General features: G+C 37.7%; 1 protein-coding gene across 2 annotated transcripts; it reads left to right on the top strand.

Annotated features, from left to right (window-relative positions):
* The first annotated feature begins 1,315 nt into the window (after window positions 1–1,315).
* On the top strand, window positions 1,316–16,101 carry nvl (nuclear VCP like). Of its 2 annotated transcripts, none has more exons than XM_065249732.1 (23): window positions 1,316–1,523; window positions 2,516–2,586; window positions 2,668–2,720; window positions 2,819–2,906; window positions 3,004–3,064; window positions 3,183–3,356; window positions 3,429–3,549; window positions 3,847–3,923; window positions 4,014–4,148; window positions 6,908–7,009; window positions 9,836–9,953; window positions 10,046–10,190; window positions 12,459–12,642; window positions 13,250–13,468; window positions 13,600–13,704; window positions 13,791–13,853; window positions 13,950–14,069; window positions 14,168–14,267; window positions 14,348–14,454; window positions 14,533–14,609; window positions 14,701–14,789; window positions 14,875–14,954; window positions 15,986–16,101. In XM_065249732.1, the coding sequence occupies exons 1-23, from the start codon at window positions 1,464–1,466 to the stop codon at window positions 16,028–16,030; spliced, it is 2,394 nt and encodes a 797-aa protein (XP_065105804.1). In that variant the 5' UTR covers window positions 1,316–1,463; the 3' UTR covers window positions 16,031–16,101. The 2 variants fall into 2 exon arrangements, with proteins under 2 accessions (XP_065105804.1, XP_065105802.1); XM_065249730.1 differs by having other exon boundaries at window positions 13,247–13,468.
* Window positions 16,102–17,332: the final 1,231 nt, after the last annotated feature.

Genomic DNA, 17,332 nt, shown 5'->3' with positions numbered 1-17,332 from the left:
ACACATTTCATACATGAAGAAGTGATTTATAAACGAGTAATAATACTTTAAAATCCTGTAAATGTAACTGGAAGCCAGTGTAAGGACCTGAGCACTGGAGTGATGTGCACAGATTTTTTTGGTTCTTGTTAGAATTCTGGCAGCAGCATTCTGTGTCTACAGTGTTTTTGGAGATCCCAGTAAGGAGTCCATTGCAATAATCCACCCTGCTTTCATCTTCAGTTTCATCTTTATTTCCAAATACAATAACTTCAGTTTTGTCTTTGTTTAAACTGTTAAGCACCGCCGTCCCGAATACAGGACACCTAAGTTTACATTAATTTTGTTGATGCAAATTTTAATATATCACTACAAACTAGATATCGCTGGAAAGCTTCGAGAGTATACATTTAATTCAATATTGTGGGGTGACACTGTTAATTTCATCAATGCACTTACATAGAAAGTCATAGGGGCTGAGTCATTGGGTGACAGGGCTGAGTATATCTGGGTGTCATCTGCATAGCTGTGGTAAGCAATTTGGTTCTTTTTCACTCTATGAATACAAATTAAACAGAAGGGGTGCAAGGATTGAGCTCTGTGGGACTCCACATGTCATGGCTGTCCACTCAGATTTATGGTTACCTATGTTCACATAGTAACCTCTCCGTTTTAGGTATGATTTGAACCATTTATATTTTTCCAGTCTATGTAAGAGTATGGTGTTATCTACCGTTTCAATGGCAGCACTTAATCTAGTAGCACCAGCACTGATATTTTACCTATGTAAATATCAAGGGGCAGATGTCTTGGGACTCATGCATAAAAGGAAGACATTTTTATAACATAGGCTACAAAGTAAATTAAAGCAAAATAACATTAATCATAATCTAAGTAATATACTATATACAAGATTAAGAATGTACATCCTAAACTCAATGCAACCAATGCGATATCATGGGCAAACACAGGTTTTTGTGAGGTGTGTCAGGAAATAAAGACAGTGAGATGCATCAGCAGCAAGTTATTCTTATATATTATAGAAGTACATGCCATAGGTATCACAGAATTAACAATGGGTAATATTTTAAATGAATGGACAAAAACGGGTATGTTAATAATAGCAATAATAGGGGTCCTTAAAAAATACCCGCGTTAATTAATAAAATTTAATGAGCATCATGCAGATTATCCTTGTTACACTCCAGTACAGTAGATGACGTTATGCACCATAACAGTTGAATTGCATCCCGCCAGTAAACCCACAGAAGAAGAAGAGAGCTGCAGTTTCTCCAGGGCGCCAGGTGTCGCTGTCCTGCGCGCGTGTTCAGTGAACGTCAGTTTCTGCACATGTACAGAAGAAATAGTAGCGTGATGCTAAAGATCAAACTGTACACATGTGTTTATGAGTGAGAGAGAAAGCTGTAGTTTTTACCTAATTTAACGTATGAATGAGAGAGAAATACAGAGCTTATGTGGAGTAAATGATGAAGAACCGCAGTGGATGTAATTTAGATCAAAGGCTGAAGCAAAGAGTGCAGCAGGTAACACAACATTTAATCGCTAGTAAAAGTGAACGAGGTTCTCAGAATACTTTGAACAAAACAAACCTCTTTGTGAATAACATGAGAAGAAACGCTCCTGTCTTTAAGTCCTGGTTTCACAGACAGATCTTTGATTAAAGCCTTATATTAGTTAGGGCATTGCAGTTTTTATTTTACTTGTTTGTTAGTTTGTTTTTTAAACATGACAATGATCAAAGTGTCACACTGATGTTATTTGGACACATTGAATTGTTAACAGTACTACATATTATTAATTACGTTAATGTAAATACCGTGGTATATAGCAAACAGTGTGATACAGTGGCTGTGTTGGGCTGCTTCTGACTTCTGATAAATGTGACATTTTTTGTAAGCAGAGAAACATCAAAAATCTTGTGGAATCTGTCAAAACGTGACATCAAATTATTTACCTAAAGAAGATAGATTTCAATTTACACAAGGACAATTAAGCATATTTTAAAGTTTGCATTTATCAACCAATTCTTATACACGTCACACACATGCATGTATATTTTTAAGAGTAAAATCTATTTATATATTACGTATTTATAACTATATATAATATAAATTATATATAAATGTAAAATGTGTATACACATGTAAATATTAAATATAGACTGTTTTGCAAGATGTAAACAACACTGGTCCAGAAGCACTTCATGTTTCAGTTTTTTAACACTACATAAAAACGTTGAAATAAAACACAACCAACAGAACATATAGATCTGAATCAAAAAGTTAAACAAACATCTTTAAGATATATGTGAAATAAAGAAAACAGTTACAAACTGAAACAGGAAGTGTTCCGACCAGTGTTAAAACAAAATAAAACAAAAACTTTTATTCTGCAAACGATTAATAGCGATTAATTGTTTGCATTCATAAAATAATCTTTAAAACAAATGAATGAAGTAAAATATGAGCTAAATAAAAAGAGAGAAGCATGTTTAAATAATCTCTGTCTGTTTTAGTATCTGAAAGCACATAATGATCCTTACGTGGACCTTTCATCCATGGCCTTTGACCTTCAGCAGCAGTTCAGGTAAGTCTGATTTTGCTGTATGAAACTGTCCCAGACTAACAGAAACACTTGAAGCTGATGTGCAGCTGTTATTTTGAGCAGGACCGAGTATGGCCGGAGGAACAGGACAGCTTTCAGGATTCAAGTGGAGAAAGGTATAGATTACTTTAAGATATTCATGTAGATTTTAGTTTAATATGTAAAGAGTACTCTAAAGCATGAGCTGTAATTAATAAAATCTTGTTTTATTTAGTGCATGCAGCTTTATGCAGCAAGTCTGACATCGCTGTCCTGGAAAGTAAACATTTGACAAAAAGAGCAAGACTTAGCCAAGAAGATGGGTAAGACACACCCACTGCATCCACAACAATAACAATAACATTATACCATATCAAGTTTCAAGTCTTTTTTGGTCTTTCATCTGATATTGTGTTTTAGGAATGACAGTCATTTCACAGAAGATACTACAGACAGTGAGGACGATATTCCTGAGCATGAAGTATTTATTGTTTGATTCTTCTTGAATATAAATGGATTGACAAGAAATATCACTTGTATATCTATTTAATGGCAGTGTGTTTTAAATGGTGACATTGCATTTGGCTTTTTTACAATAGCACACAAATCACATGAACAGCTCGCTGGTGTCGCTCTATCAGAAAGGAAACTCGGCGAGCGGCTCAACGCCGCAGAAGGTCGACAGTGATGACTGGTTTATCGATAAGACTGGAATGAAAGAGCAGGAGAACGCGTTCATCGATCTGTGTGAGGAGGAATCCACCAGCACACCGGTAAATATCAACATTTTGGCCTTCTAACGTAAGCTTACCTGTGCATGTCATCAGAATGTGTTGTAATTACAGAAACAGATCGATTCAAAGATGGAAAAAGAGAAGAAATCAAAGAAAAGAGTGAAGAAAAACAAACACAGAGAAATTCAAGACGAGGACGCAGAAATCAACGCTGGCATACTGGCAAAAAAGAGTGAGTTTAAACCTGAACATGCAGAAACCTCATGAAATGTGTTTTAGTCTTTTAAAAGTTTTAAATCTAACAAAATGTGCCTAAAATTGCTGCTTGCTAAAACATTTACTTACTAGATGTTCAAAATTCTGCTGCCGGCGTTATCAGTCGAGTCAAGAAGTACAAGCACATTACACCTTTGCTCTGTAATCCATGTTGGTTTCCTGTTTTTGTCTGTATTTAGTATTAGATTCTCTTGTTAAGTTTTTAAGTTTCTGTTTGTCAGAAATGCTGAAGTCTTGATCATTTTCATTGAAGGTAGAAAAACGGCCCTTGAACTTCATTACTCTACGTTGAAGTTTGAGGATTTTGGTGGCAGTGACAACATTTTAGCGGTGCGTGACTGGTGATGATAAACTCTACATTGGTTCCTCTGTACTGGACACACATGAATGTGTAACTCTATATTGACGTCTCTTCTTTAGGAGGTGTGTAAACTGCTCATTCACATGAGACATCCAGAAGTTTACCAGCGGCTTGGAATCGTACCTCCGCGTGGATTCCTCCTTCATGGTCCGCCAGGATGTGGGAAGACGTTGTTAGCTCAGGCCGTTGCTGGGGTGAGTGACAGCATTATAACTCTATGGGGTGGTTTTCCGGACAGGGATTAGCTGAAGCCAGGACTAGGCCTTAGTTTAATTATGAAATATAACTAGTTTTAACAAATATGCCTTACTAAAAACATTACTTTTTCATGCATTTTGAGGCAAAACAATGTATTTTAAGATATGTCTGTGCAAGTTGTTTTCAGTTTGGACAGCTCTTACATTTATTTTAGTCTAGGACTAGTCTAATCTAATCCCTGTCCGGCAAACCACCCCTATATGCTGTAGGGAAGGACACGAGTCCTGCAACCATCAATCATTTATACTGCGTCTGATTCATTTTCATTCGGTCTTCATTTTACCTCACACAGTTATTCCTGTTAGATGTTTTTGATGTAGCTAGGAATGTCAATTTTCCCATCATGGTTTCGTCAACATATATTTTGTAACATTGTTTTAAAAAAATCTTACCGTTATTGACATGACACACACACCACCTCCCCTCACTCTTTTCCTGCACCCGACTTATCATGAAAAATTGACATAATTTTGTGCAGAATACCATATTTTTCGGTCTATAAGCCACGTTTTTTTTTCATAACTTGGCTGGTGCTGCATCTTACATTCAGTCAGGTGCGCCTTGTAAGTCAGTATGAATTAATTTTGACATTTATGAGGCAAGAGACATCATTACCGTCTACAGCCGTGAGAGTCCGCCATATGCTGCTTCTGTATATATGTAAATAAATGGATTCAGTAATGTGGAATGTGGAGAATTTCACGCTAGTTGGCTTGTTCGGTTAAAGCGTAACTAAACCCCTGGTCAGAGCCTGACTCCACCCACTGCAATATTTGAAAAATGCAAGAAAAGTGGGCAGACCCCAACAGAGATAGAGGGGACGAACTAAGTGCGTGGTGGGATCGTAACAAGGGCGTGGTGAGCTTGAATCTGCTTACGAGTTATTTTTTGGACCCAACATCCAATAGGAAAATTCAACTGCAGTAGCCACCGTTTAACCTGAAGAGGGCAGCACTCAGACGTTTTTACACCCATATATTGTAGTATTGCAAATGAACAGCACTAATAAAGCATCATTCTTACAGATCATTAACTAAAAAAGCTGGTTTAGGGTTTAGTTACTCTTTAATTTAGACTATTCAAGCTTCCAGGTAAGTTCTGTATGCTATGGTTTATTGTTTAAATAACTGATAATATTACTTTTAACGTACAGACATCTATTCAGCCTGCTGTTCTATCTGCTATTGTTTAATTGAATAACTTGCCTTTCCAGATTAAATGTCTGTTCTGCGGCTTGGATTTTGTGAAACATTTTCAAAATAAACGCGACGTATAGTCCACTGTGACTTATATATGTTATTTCGTCTTAAAGGCACACCGCAGAACTTTTTGGCCACAAGGGGGCGCTAGACATGTATTTTTCACGCCTAGCGCCCCTAGAGGCCACAAGCGCCGCAGCACTGTCGCAAAGGAAAAGAACTGAACAACCTTAAAACTAAACCTCAAAACTAAACCTTCAAAACGTTAAACGATCAACATTTTGAGGCATCAGGGAGAAACGCAGTCATGTCACAACTTTCTGATGAGGAACTCGTGGCAGAAGCCATTTCTCAATCTGAAGGTTGCAGCCTCTGGATGTCGTAATTCTAAGCTGCATACGTCATCAAGACTGTCTTATTTCAGAATATTAACAATTATAAAGTTGACTATTATACTTAGTTAATCGTAAATTGTTGCAGTATGCTTATGACTTGCGAATGTAATGCTCAGTTTACCTTAATAAACCAGGCTTGATGACGTATGGAGCCTGCATATTTGACCTCCGGAGGCTGCAGCCTTCCAATTGAGAAACGATCAGAAGTATTTCCTTGCCTTTTTCAAAACAAATATTGTTGCATCGTTCCTCTCTCCCTCGCCACCAGGATTTTCCGCAATGGCGCTCGTTTTTCCTCTCTTTTGTGTGAAAATTGTCACTCCAAATCCAAGTAAACCGATGTGGTTAGGTCTGCCGCTTTGTAATACGTCACGCGAGTGGCAGCATAACGCAGCAAATGAGGAAGAGAGAAGAGAGAAACGCTCGGATCTGATTGGTGAATGAATAGGGATTGGTGAATGAATAGGGTTTGGTTTTACACTGTGTGAGTTTGAGCAAGTTTGACTGCTATGGCATCCTGGATTGTAATGTAAATACCATAAACAGTAAAAGAAAGGTAAATACCTAAACACGTGAATGCAGCATCTGAATACAGGGAACTATATGCAAGATAATCGCCGTCATTTATAAAGAAGATCGCATTTATGTATGAATCAAGATCGTTTATATAAAAAATTGCCTTAAAGGGGAATTCAAACCCGGGTCGCCCGTGTCATAGGTCCATGACACTAACACGGTGCCACAGAGTCACACAATAGAAGTTGCTCTCTACACTCCTTAAGTATCCTCCAGCAAAATTCACGTTAAAAAAATAGTGTGACGTATGCCATAAAGCAGTCAAATTTTTGTAGTTTTTTTGTGCTCTGGTTACTACCCGAAACCCTAAGTTTTAAAGTACGAGTAAAAGCGATACAGACCCCGTCAGGCTATGGTAGACATGTCATTCAACCTTTTTAAAGTCAATATACTATCACAAGGGTCTTGAAAATGTATTAGGATGGTTGAAAAATTACATGCTGTCGCTTTAATGACGCATTTTTGAATGATGCAGCTTATAGTCTGGATAGTACTGTACTAATGAAAGTATATTTGCGTTTGCAGGAAACGGGTCTGCCGATGCTGAAGGTCTCTGCTCCTGAACTTGTGTCTGGAGTCTCTGGAGAATCAGAACAGAAAATGCGGGAACTCTTTGAGCAGGCCATAGTGAGTAATACACCGCTCACTGTTAAATACACACTTACACCTCCTGTTATTTAATTACATTTAGTATTTACATCGTTTTCACCAATGGCTGTTTTCATGTAATGTTAAAGCCATACAGAACAATGAATGTGTGTGTTCGGTGCCAGTCAAGCTATCTATTGTGGTATAAATATGTTGAGTAGCTGAATGAGATGAATGCTTGGTTTAAGAGCTATTTCTGAATCCTGAACATGGATAGGAAAGTCATTTAAAGTTTAGGTCTAAGTAGAAGAAAGATTTACCACCTATAGAAGATTTTGGTGTTCTAGGAATTATTAAGCAAGCAAAATTTAGCAATCGCAACATACGCAGTAGATTGTGCTTTGATGGGGCGTGCAAAGAGGTTCTAGACCATTTAAAGCACAGACTTTAAAGAAATAACTTGACCGACGGTCAACAGGGCCGCCATATTAGTGGTGGCAAGTTCTCCAATTAATCTCATAGAAACTGAAGGTAAAAATGCCTCTGTCGTGTGCAGTTTGGGGTGTACAAACAATCACACACCTCAAAACAAGACTTGAGGAATTATCTTTCACAAGTAAGACTGGATAACAGTTGTTTCTAGGGCAGGGCAAAAAATCTCTTTTTCGATTTACCGGGTTTTTTTCTATTCAAAATCGATTCTCAAAGAGCAAACGTGAAAAAATCGATTTTTTTTTCTTTCATATTTTTTTCCGCAAACATTAAAGGAACAGTATGTAGGATTGTGGCCAAAACTGGTATTGCAATCACAAAACGTGTGGCTGAAACTGGTGCTGCAATCACACAGCTGGTGGCCAATATACCAAACGACAACATAAACATCAGTTGAGGGCTGCAACTCCACTTTTTAAATGACAATATCCTGGCCGGACTGGTGTTGTCAGTGATATAAGTATTTGAAATGAAAAGGATTTCTTAATGTCTAGTGACATTTCAGGGCCATTTAATGATTAATTGATATAAATTTCTTACATACTGTTCCTTTAAATGTAAGATTAAGGTTAGAGGGGACAGAGAATGAAAAACACATTCACAAACATACAAAAAGTGCTAAACATGCTAAACATCTCAGTCTCATAGAAATTCCTCTTTTAGAAATGTCAGCCAGAAAACAGCCCAATCTGAAAAACTGATGCTTATGACATCACAGGCATCTAACTGCCGCTCCACTTTAAATTAATTGGCTACATTTTTTGAGTGGCAGCAAAGTCAGCCAATCAGTAATGAGATTGCAAGTTAAGCCAGTAGGGGGAGCCAAATAGGTGCAAAACCACTTGTTTAAAATCCCCCACCCTAATAGAGCTATCTGAGAGAGGTTTTTAGGAAGCTTCTAAGGCATTACAGACCCAAACTAAAAAAATGTGTCTACATGTCACATCACAGAACAAGGATAAATACTCCGTTCAATCATTCTATGTCACCTTTAATCTAATAATGTTACCAAGGAGCAAGAGGCGAGCCTGTCATTCGTTCATTCAGTGCTTAAAATGGCGGTTTCAGGTGATTCATCGACGTTGATGCCACCTTCACATAAAAAGTCAGAGGGATGGAAGCGTTTTAGATTTCTCAAAACAACGATAGTGTTTGTGACCCGAGAACCGTAATCGAAAATTGAATTTGAAATCGAATCAATCTGGAACATCTAAAGTGATACCCAGCCCTAGTGGTTTCTGGTTGTGTTAGATCATAATGACATTATTTTGATAGGGTAGACTATCTATAGCTAGAAATATCGCTATTTAGATATGAATGTTGATACTTAATGAGAATTCACAATGTTTTTATATAAAATTGTAATGTATTAGAGTTATATTAAATAGTCTGTCTTATTGTAGTTCCTGTATTTAGTGACGTATTGAAGGTTTCCAAAAGCTATCCATAGGGAGGTAGCTGAAAGAAGAGTTTTCCACAAATAATCCTTATGTTGTTATTATGTATGATAAAATTTAAGTACTCTAAAAACAAATGCTGACTGTCACTCTTTGATTTGGATTTGCTGATTTTGAGAGAAAAATAAGTATTTAACAGTACAATAAGCGATATTCACAATGGGAATAAAAAGTGAAACTCCAGCCAAATACCTCTGTGAATGATGAATTCACTTTTTTGGGCTTCACAAAGCATTTGAAGACTAAACATTTATGTCCTTCAGACAGATCAAAAACACTAAAATCAGTCAAGAAATAGTAAAAGTTATTGTGTTTTATATCTAAAAATTCACAGTGCCTCCATTTACTTACATTTGTTTGCAGGATACTCTTGCCACGCATTGCACCAGTTAACCAAAGCAACCAATGAGCGGTGTAGTTATTTCTTATGTCTATGATTTAAGTAAGGAATAATTGAGGACAGGTCCTTTAATTATTGAAAATAATTCACACCCAAGGTGGGAATGCAGTGCGAAGTTAACATATAAGTGAGAAGCAGCCGACTTAGTGTTGTAGTGTCAGAATAACAATCTCTCCCTAAATGTCAACAAAACTAAGATGGTGATTGTTGACCTGAGGAGGAGGAGGAGGAAAGTAAAGCCCTCACCACTGTACATCATTGAGACCGAGGTGGTAAGAGTGAGCTGAATCAAATTTTTGGGAGTTCATATCACTGAGGAGGACCTCACCTGGTCTCACGATTGCCAAAACATACAGGGCAGCACATAATCTTTTTGAGAATGCGACATCATGTCCGTTCTCATCACAAAACCTGTTCATACCTGTATGTGTATATAGTGTTGAGACTGATGTGTAAATAGCTTTTTCTCCAGTGTTGTTTCTGTTGCTCATGTATGTTTTATTGTTCTTCCACTAGAGCAGTGCTCCCTGCATCCTTTTCATCGATGAGATCGACGCCATCACTCCAAAGAGAGAGATCGCCTCTAAAGACATGGAGAGACGAATCGTTGCACAGTTACTCACCTGCATGGATGGTGCCGGTTGATTTTATTCAGATTATTTGTATTACTTCTACACCGTGTGTATAAAATATCATATTTGTATTTGTGTCGCTTGTTTTCCTCAGATCTCAATACCGTATCGGAGCCGGCTCAAGTGTTGGTTATCGGAGCTACTAACCGTCCGGACTCGTTGGACCCGGCCCTGCGTAGAGCGGGAAGGTTTGACCGAGAGATCTGTCTCGGGATTCCAGATGAGGCTGCACGACTGAAGTACGTCTGTCATGTTGATCGAACTCGTGTGCCGTGAATACTAATAACATCAAACATTAGACTAACTCACCTCCTAACCAAGAATTACAGTATTAACCTACTAATACTTTTGCCAAATAATCATATACAATGAGTAAAACAGTGTGAAACTGTTGTAAAAACTAAAGAGAAAGAGTATAGATTACAGAAACGTTTTATTCATTTTTGCCATTCCTTTACACATCAATGGTGTTTTGGGGGCCTAAAATCAAAGCCAAGGTGTTTACGCAGCTGATACTGTTATTGATTCTGTGTAAACTGCATGTGCAGACATCACGGGACATTACCAAATACTGGACTGGCATGTTTTTAGCAAATCTACGTAACATGGATTGTTTTAGGAATGTTACTGTTTGTACTCGAAATTGAAAAACGTGACAGTTTTTGTTACATTTGTTGTCATGTACCCTAAAACAAACATAAGACAATTAAAGGCAGTGTGCGTGATTAAAAAAAAATGCTAATTTTAGCCTACTAGCACTGAAACCACAATCCCACCCTCCATTCAAATCGCCATCCAAAAACACGCCTTCTCCAAAACACATGAATACGCACAGACCAGATGTCCACATCTCAAGTCTCATTCATCAGTTAGAAAACTTTGCAGTACAAAGTTTGCATTCGGTCTGAGTTTAATGATTTGTTGTTAATTTTTTGATTCTACCACTTTCACAAATGAAATCTATTTATACAAATACATTTAGACATATATATATATATATATATATACTTTTGCTCATTTAATGATGGGAAAAATGGTTATGCGGCAAGCGCACGGCCTAAAGTGTTGTTCCTATTTCCTAATGAGTAATGGGTGTGTTTTGGGTGTAACGTGCAATAAACCAAAGACAGTCTCAGCTCTCATCCCCTTTTAAAAGCAATAAGCTCTATTTAGAAAGCAGAATTTGTAAACTGTAAAACTAAGCGGAGGAAGAAGACCACCAGTTTGAGAATAATGTAAAAGAAAATGTGTTATTTTTATTTGGATTGAAATTATTATTTTTATTATTATTATTATTGGATTAAAACCTTTTAAAAGTCGTTTTCTTTCCGTCATGGAAGTAACAATAGCAGGCTTTTATTTGCTGTAAATGTATTGATATCCTGCATAATTAGTGTAATCTCAAAGAATAAGTTACACATATGCAAGAAAAGGTTTGTACTCCTAAAAATACTTTATTTGTAACAAACAGGAGATAAAGAATTTACAAACATGCAGAGAGCCGATTCAGCAATCTGACAGCGCCATGATTTTTTTTTTTTTAAAGCATTAAATAAAAATGTTTCTCTTCTCATCATATCCACAGGTACAGAGTCATCATATACAATAAATCTGTGGGGTAGCACAGATTTAAACATAAAATAAACATTTTAAAACAGTTGTGTTTGTTTAAAGCAAAGCATTTATTTACTTACCAGGCTACAGGCGAAGCAACTCTTTACACCTTCCAACGTCTCATAATTAGTCCTCATTTATGTCCAAGAGACTCAATAATAATCTTTTACATTTTAATCCTTTGATTTTCATATTTAAAAGCGTTTTTGTGCTGCTGCGCATTCATGTATGTGATAAGCAAACGCGCGTTGTCATCTCGTTGATAGGTGCATATTACTAATGCGCTCTTTAAATAACATAAAACACATTGCGCCATTAACTTTAGACTTTAGGCCAGGTTTTTCTTGGTCAATGGCGTAGTCTATTTTAGTTGCCCCAAAATAGCTACGCGCCAACAATGCGCCTGAACACACCTCGTTTTCAGACCAGAACGCCCATGGGTGCAAAATTGGACGCAAATGCATTTGCTATTTAAACAACGTGGTGGTAAACGTGAAAATGATAATTGCGCCGGGTTGAAACTAGCAAAAAACACTTGTGTCGCGCATTACGCTGCATCGCGCCGGGTGTATGATAGGGCCCAGTGACTTTCAACTAGCATAACTAACCATAACACTACACTGCCTTTAAAGTAACCAATCAGATAAATGGATATAAATCAAATCTCCACTGTACTAAAGTTGCCAGACCCTCAAGGTTATCTGTGTGCTTGGTATAATATAAGTGGATTGTGGGTAGAAGATGGGGGTTGTAATACAATTATTTTAAAATACTTGAGTGGAAATGGTTTGTATCTAAAATTTGAGTGAATACAGCTTCTTAACGAGATTAAAAAGTGTTTAAAAAGTGTCCTGCAGGTCATGCTAAACATTTCAGTTTGTCCTTTGTCTCAGGATCCTGAAGACACTCTGTAGGAAAATCCAGCTGCCCGAGGATTTTGACTACAGGCAGTTGGCTCGTCTCACGCCGGGTTACGTGGGTGCAGATTTGATGGCGCTGTGCCGGGAGGCAGCCATGACGACGGTCAACAGAATCCTGCTGGAGCAAACCGTTAGCGATGATGTGATGCCAGCACAGGTACAACAACGCTATCTCTCATATCCAGAGTCAAGGTGACCAGATAGGGGATGATGCTTTTATAGCATTCTAGATTTTTGTTGACAGCTGGAAACGTTGTCTAAACCACTGTTTCCCAACATTTTTCCTGCCACGGCACAGTTTTGATAAGTAAAAAAATCATACGGCACACCACTTTAACAATAAGCATTAACAGATCTGCACAAACCTGTATTGCGATGCTTAAATGACTAGTTAAACTGGAATATTATACTGTATTAAACATAGTATTCACATTTAATGTGAAACTTGATCTTGTTTTGATGAAGACAAATGATATCCTGGCTGAAATTGATGACAATGACACACGCAGCTGTGACCAACTCAGCAACCTGGTAGCTAGCTTCAAGTGCTTATTTAAATACTGTGACAGTGATGTTTTTCCACGGCATACCAAACAATGTTTACTAGTTGACACTGAAAATAATAGTCAAATTGATTTGAAAGATGAGCAAGGACTGTTTTAACTTGCGAGACAATTGAAAATGATATTTGTCTGGTACCGTACATCCTCCTCTTGAGATGTGTTTCAGTAGAAATGAAGGCAGTATATGTTTTTGGACAGAAGTGCGAGCTGGTGCAGCTGTTGTCTTTGATAAAGAAGAGCGAGTCTCTGACTGAAGAGCAGCTGGCTGGGCTTTGTGTTGTCATGTCAGACTTCAGGACAGCATTAACCAGAGTTCAGCCATCGGCCAAACGTGAAGGCTTTGCCACCGTACCAGACGTCACCTGGGAAGATGTGGGCGCGCTGCAGGACATCCGCGAGGAGCTCAATATGGCCATCATGGTATAGCTTGAACAGGATTGATCTTCTTACTTGTAGTCCAGCACTATTGCATATCAGATTTAAAAATATATTTTTGTAGTACAGGGTGAGGTTAATGAATAAGGTCTGATCTGTTGGGTTTTTGTTTTCAGGCCCCCATCCATAACCCTGAACAATTCCAAGCTCTGGGTCTCGGCACCCCTGCAGGAGTTCTGCTCGCCGGACCGCCGGGATGTGGGAAGACGCTGCTAGCTAAAGTGTGTTTTGTGTCTTCTGTACATCTCATGTTTTCTGTTGCACATGATGATGATATCGTCACACTTGCTTCTGTGTGTCTTTACAGGCTGTGGCCAATGAATCTGGTTTAAACTTTATCTCTGTCAAGGGTCCAGAGTTATTGAATATGGTGAGTTCCTATCAGTTTCCTGGGAAAGCTTGCGAGCCCCATGCTTTGTCAGCAGAATCACGGGATGGTTTGTTTGTGTTTGTGTATTTGTTGTAGTATGTTGGTGAGAGTGAACGGGCTGTGCGTCAGGTCTTCCAGAGGGGTCGAAACTCGGCTCCATGCGTCATCTTTTTCGATGAGATTGATGCACTTTGTCCTCGCCGCTCAGAGCATGACGTGAGAGAAAAATGCTTTAATAAAATAGTAATAAAATAACGCAGTATAAGAAGATCAGTTAGCGACCGATTTGAGTTGTAATTTTAATGTTCTGTCAGTCAGGGGCCAGCATTCGTGTGGTGAACCAGCTGCTGACAGAGATGGACGGGGTGGAGAATCGCCAACAGGTTTTTATCTTAGCTGCCACTAATAGACCAGGTGATGACTTTAAGAGCGTTATTATTCAAACGTGCTTGCTTGTGTTGTGCATTTCTATAAATGACTTTGTGTGTGTGTAGATATCATTGATCCTGCTGTGCTCAGACCCGGACGCTTGGACAAAACTCTTTATGTGGGTTTACCACCTCCCACAGACAGACACGCCATTTTGCTAACTATTACAAAGGTAAACAAGCAACTTAAACACTGTTGTGTTATAGGAACTTATATCTTATATATTAACTGTGATTCTTTCATGTGTCAGGGCGGCACTAAACCTCATCTAGATTCAGATGTCAACCTTGAAGAAATTGCCCATGATGTGCGATGTGACAGCTTTACGTAAGACTGCTTCATTGACACGGTTGTCATTGCACAACTATTTATTGCATTTTTAAGTGATTTTTATATGCTGTTGAATTGTGTGCTTCAGAGGAGCAGATCTGTCGGCGTTGGTACGAGAGGCGTGCGTTAATGCATTGAGAGTTCACTTATCCTCACGATCGTCTCAAACACACACAGGTATTAAACGCATCTCACCTTTATCCAGAACATGATCAGAACAACACTACAGCAGACAAAAAAAACTATCTTTTATCTTTTACAGAGTCAGTAAAGGACATCAGTGTTAGCAAAGTTCACTTTGAAGATGCATTGAAGAAGGTGCGACCCTCAGTCTCCAAGAAAGTGAGTGACTAAAATAATTTAAATAATTAAATTAAAATTTAAATAGCGTTTCTTCATTATCCTCATGTCTTTCCAAACTTGACGCAAGGATATCTCTGGGATAACTGGACGTGTGTCCATTGTTTCTCTTTTGAAATTAAGTTGCCACTGTTCTTGGATTTTAAGACCTTTAAATAAATTCTGAAATTCTAGTCATGGCTTGCGTTTCTGGAACATCAGTCTAAAATACAAAAGTAGGTTTAATTGTCTTTACTCGTTTCATTTAGTTCTGAGTTTGAATACTTTTTGTATTTGAATTGATTTGGACAGAAGTGTAACTGTTTTAAGTGTTGAAAACTCTAGTGTCTGACATGCATAGAGCACCATTGGCTGTGTTTATAAACGGTTACAGGCAGCAAATAAGAACTAAACTAATGATAAATGTGTCTCCTGGATTTCCTTCAGTCTGGACATAAAGTCAATGGTTGTTTTTCAATTCCAAGAATGCAAAGAAAGGACTTGCGTTCTCGTGGAGATCTTGTAAGGTGACCTTGGAAGATCGAACTCAGAAGTTGGCGAGAACACAGAACGCACCTGTGAGAATTGAGATGTGTGCGTTCTTCCTGTTGGTCACCTGACCTCCGCCATTGTTTTGCTGCAGCGACTTCTGGGGCGTAAAGTGATTTCAGCGTGCAAGTCTGCACTTAATGCATCCTCGATATCAAGAACTCATCCGGGTATTTTCATGCGTCTTCCGTAGTTGTGTTCTTGAGAATTGGAATTGAACTTTGACGTTAATGATGACGTAGAGCGAGGACACAAGGACGCAAGATCGCTGAAGAACTCCTATTGAGAAACAGCCTTTATTCCTTAACAGTCTTGATCAGAATCTTTGGTTTTAATTTTCATCTCCATAGATACAATGATTGGTTAAGGTTTGGAAGGACATGTGAGTTAATGAGTAGTTTGTAGTCATACTGTTCCTTTAACCCACTGTGAAGAGTCTGTTAATAAAGTGTTGATTATGAATTGTCTCTTTTTCTTCCCTGCAGGACCGGTTAATGTATGAAAAACTGAAAGAGTCCCTCACCAGATGATAAACAACAATCCAACAAACAAATCTTGATCATTTTTGTTCAATTCTTTTTATTAAATGTTTTTGAAAAAAAATCAGAAAAAAACTTGGTTGTCTTCTTTCAGGAAAATTACTGAATACAATGCTGTACTTGATCTTTATGTGCATTGGCACTGCAACGTTTTCTGCCTATTAAAGACATTTTTGTGATTTGAGATTTAAATAGGATATATGTATAAACCATACATAAAAAAGCTTTTAGTAGACATTTTTATCCTTATTTTTTTATTTTTTTTAGCGGCATCTAGCGGAAGTGCAACTAACGGCTCATCCATCAATTTCAAAACTCAAAGAGAAGCTTCAGTAGCCACCACAGGACAAAGACATCAACGTCTGAGACAACCTATTGATGAAATGCAGTCTGTAGAGCAGTTTGTCCGTTTAGGGCTACTGTAGAAACATGACGGTAATTAAAGGATACCCACGGTGTATGTAGATAAAAACAATACAGTTCATTATGTATGGTCTTTGTGCGCCACTGATAATATAGTTGTGTATGTTATTCACTTCAATTTTTATTAATATAGCGCATTTTATAATTGTTTAATTGTTCCAAAGCAGCTTTACATTAATAAAAAGAAAACACAGAAAAATCAGAGGATAACAAAAGTAGCTAAGTACAGCGGCTCAGATTAAACCGTGCTAGTGAGCGGAGGATTAATGTACCATATAGAAGAGAGATAAGCCAATGTCAGCTCGCTATAGGTTGAAAAAATCTCTTAGGAGACATGGCTGATTCTAGAGGATATACTATTTATTAAATACTATATTAAAAAAATATATGGAAATTACTTAACTTTTTAAGATAAATGACACGCAGTAGCAAAATATATATTTTAAATACTATAAAATTGAATAAGAATTTATAAATGAAAGGGAAGCGGTTGGTGGATGCTGGGCAGACATTGTCTGGGCATCACGTTGAAGGAAGACCAGTGGTGTGATGAGCTTGACGGCAGCTGGTACTGGATTCATTCAATTTAATCAATTTTTTTAAGGTAAGTGGTTGCAATCAATTTATTTAAGCTACATTTAAACAACAGTTTTATATTTTATTTTACGTTACTAATCTTTTTTGTTTAAATGTAGCTTACCTTAAAAAAATTGATTAAATTCAGTGATTCATTTTTTCCAGTGTAGTGTCACCTGTATCTGCTACTCACATTGGATGTGAGGATTGAAAAGATTCATCTTCAAATTACAAGTTCATTCAACAGTGACACCAGCATTGGTGACTTCTCTGAGGGATGCAAATTCAAAAAAT

The sequence above is a fragment of the Paramisgurnus dabryanus genome, chromosome 20 (assembly GCF_030506205.2).
Source record: "Paramisgurnus dabryanus chromosome 20, PD_genome_1.1, whole genome shotgun sequence".
In the NCBI taxonomy this organism is placed as follows: domain Eukaryota; kingdom Metazoa; phylum Chordata; class Actinopteri; order Cypriniformes; family Cobitidae; genus Paramisgurnus; species Paramisgurnus dabryanus.
The sequence above is the reverse complement of the archived record's forward strand: the minus strand, read 5'-3'. Positions and strand labels throughout refer to the sequence as shown.